Source organism: Carlito syrichta, unplaced genomic scaffold (genome assembly GCF_000164805.1).
Source record: "Carlito syrichta isolate Samal-C Ts95f unplaced genomic scaffold, Tarsius_syrichta-2.0.1 Scaffold120455, whole genome shotgun sequence".
In the NCBI taxonomy this organism is placed as follows: Eukaryota; Metazoa; Chordata; class Mammalia; order Primates; family Tarsiidae; genus Carlito; species Carlito syrichta.
The window spans coordinates 172,695-182,702 of NW_007064551.1; the positions used below are offsets into that span (position 1 = coordinate 172,695).

Sequence of the window (10,008 nt, forward strand, 5' to 3'; positions counted from 1 at the left end):
CCAACCCCCGCCCCGTTCCCCCCTGCATGGGCCTCACCCCCCCACATGCCCTCGACTCACTGGTCACAGTGATCTCTTTGATGGCCACCGCCTGACTTCCAACCACGTAGGTCAGCTGTATGCGGCACTGATCCCGAGCCGGGTTGAAGGTGCTTTTGACGGCTCGACATATCAGTGTGACCAACTTCTCATCCGGGGGGCTGTCTCCCTGTGGTGGGGAGACCAGGAGTGGGACAGCAGCCCGGGACTGTGGGGCTGCCTGCGAGCTGCGGCCAGGGCAACGCTGCTGCCCGGCTCCGGTCTCGGCGCCCTCCCAGTCCATTGGGAGCCAGTGGCAAATGGCTTCAGGCCGTCCGACCTCCTGTCCCCGCCTTCTTGCCTGCTCAGCTCGCCTACTCCTCCCCACTGACCCGGTCTAGGCTGCACCCACTTTTCACCCCTGGGCCCTCCTTCTCCCTGCAGGCTCTTTGAGGATCAGTGCCCTCTTCCAGCTCCCACCCTAGAAGGGGCCAGAGCTGGGCACAGCCACCCTCCTCACCCCCATTGCCATGGGGAGACTCTCTCTGGACCTGCATTCCCCAGAGACCACAGGAGGGGAAAGCCACAGCTCGCAGCCCAAGGTCATGGCTCTGTGTGCCCCGCCCCTGGGCAAGGCCATGGACTGGCAGACAGGGAAGAGCAGGGCTGTGGCGATGTGAGGGACACAGGAGATCTTAAAGGTAGCAGCAAGTCCAGGGGTGCCTGGCTGACTTTGGGACACCTCGGAGGGTCTGACACACCAGAGAACATGGCTGATGGGCTGGAGGGCCGGGGTGAGGGGTAGTGTGGCCCACACTGACCCGCCTGGCCGTGACACCCAGAGCACCCCCTTCCTCCTGGTGTTCATCTGACCTGATCTAGAGTAAGGGGCTGCGGTGACGAGCAGGACCCCACAAACCACCCTTGGGTTTCAAGACACCTGGAATCTCCCTAGGCTGCCTAATACCCCACCAGGGCCGTTTCTCACAAGCCATCAACTGCTGGCCGAACTTACCCAGAAAGAGGCCTGCACTAAGGAGGGCAGCCTCCGTGCAGCTCTAGCCTGGACCACCAAGCCCAAGGCCAGGCGCACATGGCTCTGTGGAACCTCTGGCCCATGTGCATGCTTCTGCCAAGTTCACATGGAAAACATCTGCCAAATGCACGCCCAAGAGAAACTGTGGAGGTGTGGGAGAGGCTGGTGCTCCATCCCTGACATTGGCCAGGTCTGTCCTGTTCCAGCCCCTTGGCCGCTGTAAACCTCGGTCTGGACCAGCAGAGGACAGCAGCGAGCCAGGCAACACCTGCACCCACAGGCTGGCTATCGGGTGCGCTGTGCGGCCCTGACCGCCGAAAAGGCTGCCGCTCTCCCACAGACATGTCCACCCGCCATCCAGAGTGAACACCTGCCATGATGGCTCCTCACGTGCTCCACTGAGGCTCTTGGACAGCCACAAACCAGGAAATGTGACAGCCCGTGCACCAGGAAAAGTTAGCCACAGACCAGGAAATATGACAGCCATGAAGTGTGACAGCCACAGACCAGGAAATGTGACAGTCACGGACCAGGAAACATGGCAGCCACAACGAGGAAATGTGACAGCCATAACCAGGAAATGTGACAATCATGGACCAGGAAACATGACAGCCACAACCAGGAAATGTGACAGTCACGGACCAGGAAACATGACAGCCACAACCAGGAAATGTGACAATCATGGGCCAGGAAACATGACAGCCACAACCAGGAAATGTGACAGTCACGGACCAGGAAACGTGACAGCCAGGAACCAGGAAATGTGACAGCCATAGACCAGGAAACGTGATAGCCATGGACCAGGAAATGTGATGCCACAGGCTATTGGATCAGGGGGACCGGCGGCTGACACCTCTCGTTTTCAGCTGAGACCTCTTAAGCCCCAGGAGATCAGCTTACCTAAGTCACCCCTAGAGGAGGGGCAGGCAGGAAATGGGATGGGGCCGTCTCTATGCAGGCCCCCAGGGACACCCACAGTGAACACCCATGAGCCCCAGGAGCCTCTCCTGGCCCTGCCTGCCGTCCTGCGGGTGTGACCTCGCGTGGTCTGGGCCTCGCTCTGTGTGATGTGATGGGAAGGACAGGGTAGGAGGGCGTGCGGTCACCCACTCCTGTTGGAGAAGGATGCTTCCTGCCCCTGCCCTGCCCCGCCCCGCCCCCCACCGGCCTGCATCTGGGCGCTGCGGGTGGGCCCTGGTGGGAACTCACACACAGGCTGGCCTTTGTGAGGTTCAGGACGAGCAGCTTCTCGCTCAGTTTCTCGGCAGACTCGCACTGTGTCTGGAAGAAGCCACTGAGGTTAAGGTTCGGGCTGAGCATCAGGGCCCTCCCTCCCCCTGGGGGCGCGACCAGCCAGTGAGTCCTGAGGGAGTCCTGTCAGTCCAGCCATGCCAGCCCAAGCCAGCCGGGAGAGAGGGATCCCTAGGTTGAAGGGAAGGACAGAGAGCTCTTCTGGAATTCCTGTCGACCGGCGTCTGGGCCCTCCCCCTGTCCCACCCTTGCCCAATTACCCAGTTATTCGCAGGCGCTGAGGTGGGAGAAGGTGTGTTGGGGCCTTCGGGGACCATGGAGACTTCCTCGGAGGGCGAGGTCATGGGTCTTTGGACAGAAGGCGTGGCCACACTTCCCGGCCCAGAGCTTGGGGGCTGTGTGGCCTCAGAGGGGGTGGTGGCGGCAGTGGCGGGGCTGGCCGGCATCTGGCTGGGGGTCTGCGGGGTTCCTTGTGAGGGATCCTGTGGGGCTGTCATGGGGGAAATGTAGGGGATGAGGACCCTTGGGAGGACTGCTCCATCAGCCCTCTCGGGTCTCGGGTCTCGTCCTCCACTGGATTCCGTAAGACTTGAGGACGAGTCAGACAGATGAGCCGGGTGAGACAGACATCCACGGAGACAACTGGTGTCACTAAGCACTTAGTGCGAGGGACTGAGTGCTTAAGCTTAGTGCTTTCCTATTCAATCTCCACCACAACGCCACGAGGAAGAAGCCATCACCACCCCGTACTTCATCAACACCGAGGGGCTCCAAGATTTGCCCAAGGTATTTGGGGTTTGAGTCGAGGTCTCACTGTTACCCAGGCTGGAGTGCAGTGGCACAATTGTGGCTCACCATAGCTCTGACCTCCTGCGCTCAGGTAATCCTTCTGCTTCAGCCTCACAGGTAGCTGGGACAATAGGCGTGCACCACCACGCCCGGCTAATTTTTTAATTTTTTTGATAGAGACCAGGTGTCACTATGTTGCCCAGGCTGGTCTCCAACTCCTGGACTTAAGCAATCCTCCCACCTCAGCCTCCTCGCATGCTGGGATTATAGGCATGCACCACCATGTCCAGCTAATTTTTTAATTTTTTTTAGCAGAGACTGGTCTCGTCATGTAGCCCAGGCTGGTCTTGAACCCCTGGGCTTAAGCAATCCTCCCACCTCAGCCTCCCAACGTGCTGAGATTACAGGCATGAGCCGCAGTGCCTGGCTCCGGGGCCCACCGTCTCCCTGCCATGCGTGGCACCCTCTTCTAGGGTGGCAGGCTGCTCCCTTCAGGGTACAGCCAGATCACCAGGGATCACCTGCGAAGTCTGGACCAGAAGCTCTGAGGTAAGCCATGACCCATCAAGTAGATTCTGCACTAGGTTAAGACCAGCACTTAGAAAGAAAGAAAGAAAGAAACTAAAGGATATGGCAGGGAAGAGAAAAGGCCGGGATGCAGCTTGCGGGACAAGGCCTGTTCTGAAGCTTGTTTCGGTAAAGCACACATTGCAGGTGCGTGTTTTGGACGTCATGTGAGAGCACACTGTGTTCTGTCCTGTGAGCTGCCATCAGGCAGGTGAGAGGAGCCCTGTTCCAGAGCACCCCTGAGACGCCTGACACCCCACCACAGCCGCACAGAGCCTATGCATGAGCAGACGGGTGGCTTGCTTACGTGCTGAGCTGGGCAGGCCACACAACGAGCTCTCATCAGAACACACAGCCCTGCCGGGCTCTCCTCATCCCTGGCATGGTCAACTGGCTCTGAACGCGCATAGAGAGTGTTCACCGTATGTGGCCCACAGGATGCGTCGCCATCTTCCTGCTGAGCAACCAGATATAAACCAGGCCGGGCACAGTGGCTCACGCCTGTAATCCTAGCATGTTGGGCAGGAGGATTGCTTGAGCCTAAGGGTCCGAGACCAGCCTAGGCAACACAGCAAGACCTTGTCTCTACAAAAATAAAAAAATAAGCTGGGCGTAGGGGTGTGTGCCCATAGTCCCTGCTACGGCTGGGGTGGGATGACTGGGTAAGCCCAGGATGTTGAGGCTGTGGTGAACTGTGATCGTGCCACTGCACTCCAGCCTGGATGACAAATGAGACCTCGACCGAAAAAAGAGAGAAAGAGAGGAAGGGAGGAAGGAAGATTCTAGACAAGTGTTTACTGAGCATCTATACATGCACGGAAAGTTTTCTCTTGCTTAGAAGAAAGTCAAGGCATGACTTACGTGGTGTGCTGGGCAAAGCCGGGCTTGGGACGGTGTGGCCAGGGCCAGCTGTGGTGCCTGGGCCACTTGAAACCGTAGTGAGAGGGTCGGGTCTTTTGGAAGAGCTCCCCAGAGGTTCCAAAGTATCCGTGGCTGGGGCTGAGGGGCTGGTCACAGAGGCGGGCTGGGAGGGGCTTGCGGCATCTACAGGGCGTGGAATCATCTGTGGAGAACTGGCAGCCGGCATCATGGTAGTGAGACCTGGGGTGGTGCTGGGGCTGCTCCCGTCTGGTGTGGCAGCTGGGCTCTGCACCCCACCTGGGCTGCTGCTGGCTCTGGGCTCAGCAGTGGTCACGGGTGGCCCGTGTGAAGAGCTGCCCATGTCCTGCACGACCCCCGTGGCCCCAGGGCCTGTGATGGAGTCTGAGTCCTGCTCTCCGGCTGAGCCTGGGGGCCCCGTGGAGGGGCCTTGACCAGGCGCGGCCGAGGTCCCCGTGGTGTGGCTGGCAGCTGTGGTGACGTCCCCCTTGTCCTGGTCCGGGGCTGTCCTCGTGTCGCTGGAAGTGAGAGGTGTACTCTTCTGGGTTGTGCCTTCGGGGGCCACGGGGGGGTCCTGCTTGGGGGAGGTGGTGGTGATGGTTGTTACAGATAAGTTGCTACCATGGTGGCCACTGAGCGGGTCACTGGGCTGGTCTGCACCAAGACAAGAGTCAGGTTAGGTCCTGGCTGGGAGTCCTTCTTGCCACACATCCCCACGGCCTCCCCAGGACTCAGGGGCCCTGCCAACTGCCTCGGTCCTGGATGCGGCCGGGTGTTTCTGGGGCCCGGGAAACCTCTAGGAAGGCAGCAGTGGAGGAAAAGGGAAACGCAGCCCCAGGGGTGGCCCCAGCCGCAAGGCCCACCCCAAGTGGAGGCTGCTGGGTCCTCCTTGTTTTCCCATCCATCCAGCAAGTCCCACCACACACGGAGGCTGCGGGTTCCTCCCATCTTCCCATTCGGCCCCACGCACGCCCCCTCAAGGGTCTCCATCGGCCACCGCAGAGCCACAGACCTGCCCGCTCCTCCCCAGCTCCCAGGCCCCACGGAGGATCCCACAGGCTGTTCCGAGCACCCTCCAGGAGAGCCCGACTGTGACTGGAGCTCACACCCGGGCACTCCAGCGCCCCGCGAGCCGCAACACAGAGGAAACTCGGTATGTGCTGTGCCCGGCGTGGCGGCCCAGCCCTGCTGGGCAAGGCCAGGGCTGGACTCGTGGCGAGCCCCGTGTTTATGGCGGTCCCACAATACGTTCTCTGTGGGGCCTGGAAACACGCGATCGGCAAGACACAATGGCAGACCCACAGGCGCTCCCACGCTGGTGGGGACAGAGCCTGAGCCCGACGGAACAAACGTCCCTCTGGTCTTCAGGTTCTGGGAGTGAGCGAGGGGGTGACGCAGAGATGGACAGAAAGAGGGCAGGGAAAAGCCGGGCTCGGTGGCTCAGCCTGTCATCCCACGCGTTGGGAGGCTGAGGTGAGTGGATGGCCTGAGCCCGCGGGGTCGAGACCTGCCTGGGCAGCGAGACCTCATCTCTACAATAAATCAAAAATCAGCCAGGCCTGGTAGCGCGCGCCTGCAGTTCCGGCTACTCGGAAGGCTGAGGCGGGAGGATCGCCGGAGCCCAGCGGGTCGAGGCTGCAGGGGTCGGGAGCGGCCACTGCACTCCAGTGTGGGCGAAGGACTGAGACTCCAACCCCCCCCCCAGAAAAAGAAGGCAGGGAAAGCATCTCTGAGAGGACTTGCGTGAGGCCTGAGTATAATGAGGATACCGAGTGGAGAGAAGTGTGTGCCTGGCACCGGAACTGACCTCACAACACCTCCCGTAGGGAGCCGCACCAGGGGAAGACAAGGGTGAGTGTTCAGTGATGGGGACTGGGGACAGTGGTGAGAACATGCAGGGCCTTATGGGCAGTGACAGCAACCTGTGTCTGCCCAGATCCTGAGTAAACAAAGGCTCTCTTAAAAATCATACCTAAGGGTACCTGCATGATCACTGTTTATATACCTAACCCTGAATTGTATCCCACATCTTTATAATAAATAAATTATAAAATTTTAAAAATCATACCTTAGGCCAGGGGTGGTAAGCTCACACTGTAATCCCAGCAATCTGGGAGGCCAAGGTGAGTAGATTGATTGAGGCCGAGTTCAAGAGCAGCCTGGGCAACATAGCAAGACCTTGTCTCAATAACAAAAAAACAAATTAGCTGGGCATGATGGCACACAGCCTTAGTTCCAGGTACTTGGGAGACTGAGGCAGGAGGACCGCCTGAGCCCAGGAGTGGTGAGCCATGATCATGCCGCTGCAGTTCAGCCTGGGCAAGAGTGAGACTCCCTTTCAAAATAATTAATAATAGTATCTTAGGTTAAAACAGAGATATAAGACTCTCCTCCTCGGAGGCTAAAATAAGGATTTGGATTTTATTTTAGGTGCAAAGAGAAAGCACTGAAGGCATTAAAGCAAGGATGTTTTATAGGGTGACAAAGAAACACACCCTTGCTACTGTGGGGAACAGGCCAGACAGGAGTGTGCGGAGGCGGCAGACAAGCAAGAAGCTGTTCCGAGCAACCGTGATGAAGAGGCGACGCAGCCGCAGGCGGCTCCCAACACTGGAGAGAGGACGGAGTCAAGGATGCTTACCATGAGGGAGGAGGAGGGGTGGGTGATTCCTGATCTTCCGCTGTGAGCTGAAGGCAGGGGGGCAGAGGGGCTGGTGGACCCTGCGGTTGGCGTGGCCAGCCGGTACCCATGCCATTGCTCTGTGCTTGGGGAACCTCCACCCCCCAAGTCCTGACACCAGCAGAATTTGCTTCCTATTATAGTTGCTGAAAACGTCAGGCATTTGCTTTCCCAGCCTCTCATGGTGGCCACGTGACAACATTGCCACAACTGAGCACTCTTACCGCACATGACTCCAAGGAGCTCCCTGGCAGGAGTGGTATACACTGCGCCCCCGCGCCAGCAGCCGTGAAGGCGACACCAAGTGTGACCCAGGCCACAGCAGTTCCTCGTGTGTGGCCTGGGCAGGCAGTGTTGTCCTCCATGGACCTTCTACAGCCTGACCTGGATGATGTTTACCAGCCCCAAATGCGGCCTCCAGTGAGCCCAGCTAGTCCATACTCACAAGACCCAATGTCCTTGACATGCAAACTTTGCTACCAAGGCAGAAATCTGTATCAGGAGTGGTGGCCGGGATTCATGGCCAGGCCTTTCTAGGGCCAAAGAGCAGTCAGAATCCTGCAAGGATCAAGGGACAGGACTCCAATACATCTCATGACATCTTGTGGAGAAGCACCACGTCATCACCTCGGTGGGGCTGAGGCTGGAGGTAAGCAAGTCTCTAAGAGCACACACCCCAGGACATACGCTGAACATTGATGGAATGTCACAGCGGACAGGGCTTTCCTTCTTAGGAGTTCCCAAAGTCATGGTGCTTCTTACAGTGGGGGTGCCCCGGCATCTTTTAGCAAAAGAGACTAGATTGCCGAGGGGTGTGTATCAGCATATTTGAGGAATTAAGAAGTTTAGGGATGCAGAGTGGTATGATTACTTCTTACTGTGGTGAGTGTTTCGGGACAAGGCTGCTCAGTTCGGTACTGACGTTTCAGGCTGGATGCTTCTTTGTTATGGGGAGCTGTGTAGCTACATTCCTGCCCTACCCATTAGACACGAGTAGTGCGCGCGCGCGCACAACCTCTTTCCCACCATGACAACCAAAACTGTCTCCAGGTATTGCCAGACATCCCCTGGGGGAGACAAAATCACTGCTGGTTTAAAGGAAAAAAGTAACAAACTCAGATCCCTAAATCCTCCTACCAGAGCACAGACTGAAACCAGAGATTTTCCAAGAACTCATGAAAGAAACCACTCTGTGTTTGCAACTGAAGAGTAGGGATGGCTTTTAAGTTAAAAGTGTGATCTGGGCCGGACTCAGTGGCTCAGCCTGTAATCCCAGCACTTTTGGAGGCTGAAGCGAGTGAACTGCCTGAGCCCGTGGGTTTGAGACCTACCAGGGCAACTTGGCGAGACCTCATCTCTACAATAAATCAAAAATTAGCCAGGCGTGGTAGCACGCACCTGTAGTTCTGGCTACTTGGAAGGCTGAGACGGAAGGATCGCCGGAGCCCAGTAGGGCGAGGCTGTGGTGGCTGGGAGTGTGCCACTGCACTCCAGTCTGGGTGAAAGAGTGAGACTCCAACTCAAAAAATAAAATAAAATGAATAAAAGTGTGATCTGTGAGTTGCCAAATTACAGCGTTAACTTAATTCACAACCTCACCATGTAAAAATGGGAGCTTAAGAATGGGATGGTGAGGCCAGGTGTGGTGGCTCACACCTGTCATCTCAGCATTTTAAGAGACCAAGGAGAAAGGATTGCCTGAGTTCAAGATCAGCCTGGGCAACACAGCGAGACCTCAACTCTACAAAAAATTTAAGTTAGCCAGACATGGTGGCTACTCGGAAGGCTGAGGTGGAAGATCACCTGAGCTCAGGAGTTTGAGGCTGTGGTGAGCCATGATCACGCCACTGCACCCTAGCCTGGGCAACAGAGGGAGACCCTGACTCAAAAAAGAAAGGAAGGAAGGAAGGAAAAAAGAAAAGAGAATAGGATGGTGGTATATGGGAGGGTGCAGATGAATCGGACTCCCCATAAATCTCACTCTTCAACAACAGATGCTGCCGAAGATGTGGAGAAAAAGGAGTACTTCCACACTGCTGGTGGGAATGCAAACTAGTACAACCTCTTTGGAAGACAGTGTGGCGATTTATGAAAGAAGTAGAAATTGACCTTCCATATGACCCAGCAATTCCCCTCTTGGGAATATACCCGGAGGAACTTAAATCATTCTACAAAAAAGATACCTGCACACATATGTTTGTTGCAGCTCTATTTACAATAGCAAAAGCATGGAACCAACCATGTTGCCCATCAAAGCTGGACTGGATTTAAAAAATGTGGTACATATACACAATGGAATACTATGCAGCCATGAAGAAGGACAAATATGTGGACTTTGCAGCAACTTGGATGGATTTGGAGTCGATCATACTCAGTGATCTATCACAGAAACAAAGAAGAGTACCATATGTTCTCACTCGTAAGCTGACCTTGAACAAGTATAATGCTATAATAAAGTGATTGGCAGTAGTGGGAAAGTATCAGGGGAAGGGGTGTGGGATTGGCAGTTGAGAGAAACTGCTGGGGAAGGGAGGGGCAAACCTCATCAACAAGGGGTCCCTGCGTGACCAATGTTTATATACCTAACCCTGAATTCTACCCCACATCTTTAAAATAAAAATGAAAAAAACAACAGCAACTCACTCTTCAACAATGTTCACCTCCCAGAGGTTCAACCACTGTTCTCTTGTCCAAGGAGATGCTCCTACCTTGAACATTCTTACTTAAAATGCTCAATCATCTTGCTTGAGCTCTTTGGCGCAGAAAGCCAAATCTCATTATCCCCATT

At 56.1% G+C, this 10,008-nt stretch overlaps 1 protein-coding gene across 1 annotated transcript in view; it reads right to left on the reverse strand.

Moving 5' to 3' along the window:
• PODXL (podocalyxin like) overlaps positions 1–7,585 on the reverse strand; it is a 10,149-nt gene extending 2,564 nt beyond the window's left edge. The window contains exons 1-6 of the mRNA XM_021707536.1: positions 7,445–7,585; positions 5,289–5,871; positions 4,523–5,194; positions 2,566–2,795; positions 2,264–2,335; positions 61–208 (exon numbers count right to left, since the gene is read on the reverse strand). Coding sequence (XP_021563211.1) covers positions 61–208; positions 2,264–2,335; positions 2,566–2,795; positions 4,523–5,194; positions 5,289–5,871; positions 7,445–7,585 — 1,846 coding nt within the window. The remainder of the gene's footprint in view (positions 1–60; positions 209–2,263; positions 2,336–2,565; positions 2,796–4,522; positions 5,195–5,288; positions 5,872–7,444) is intronic.
• Between the last annotated feature and the right edge of the window lie 2,423 nt (positions 7,586–10,008).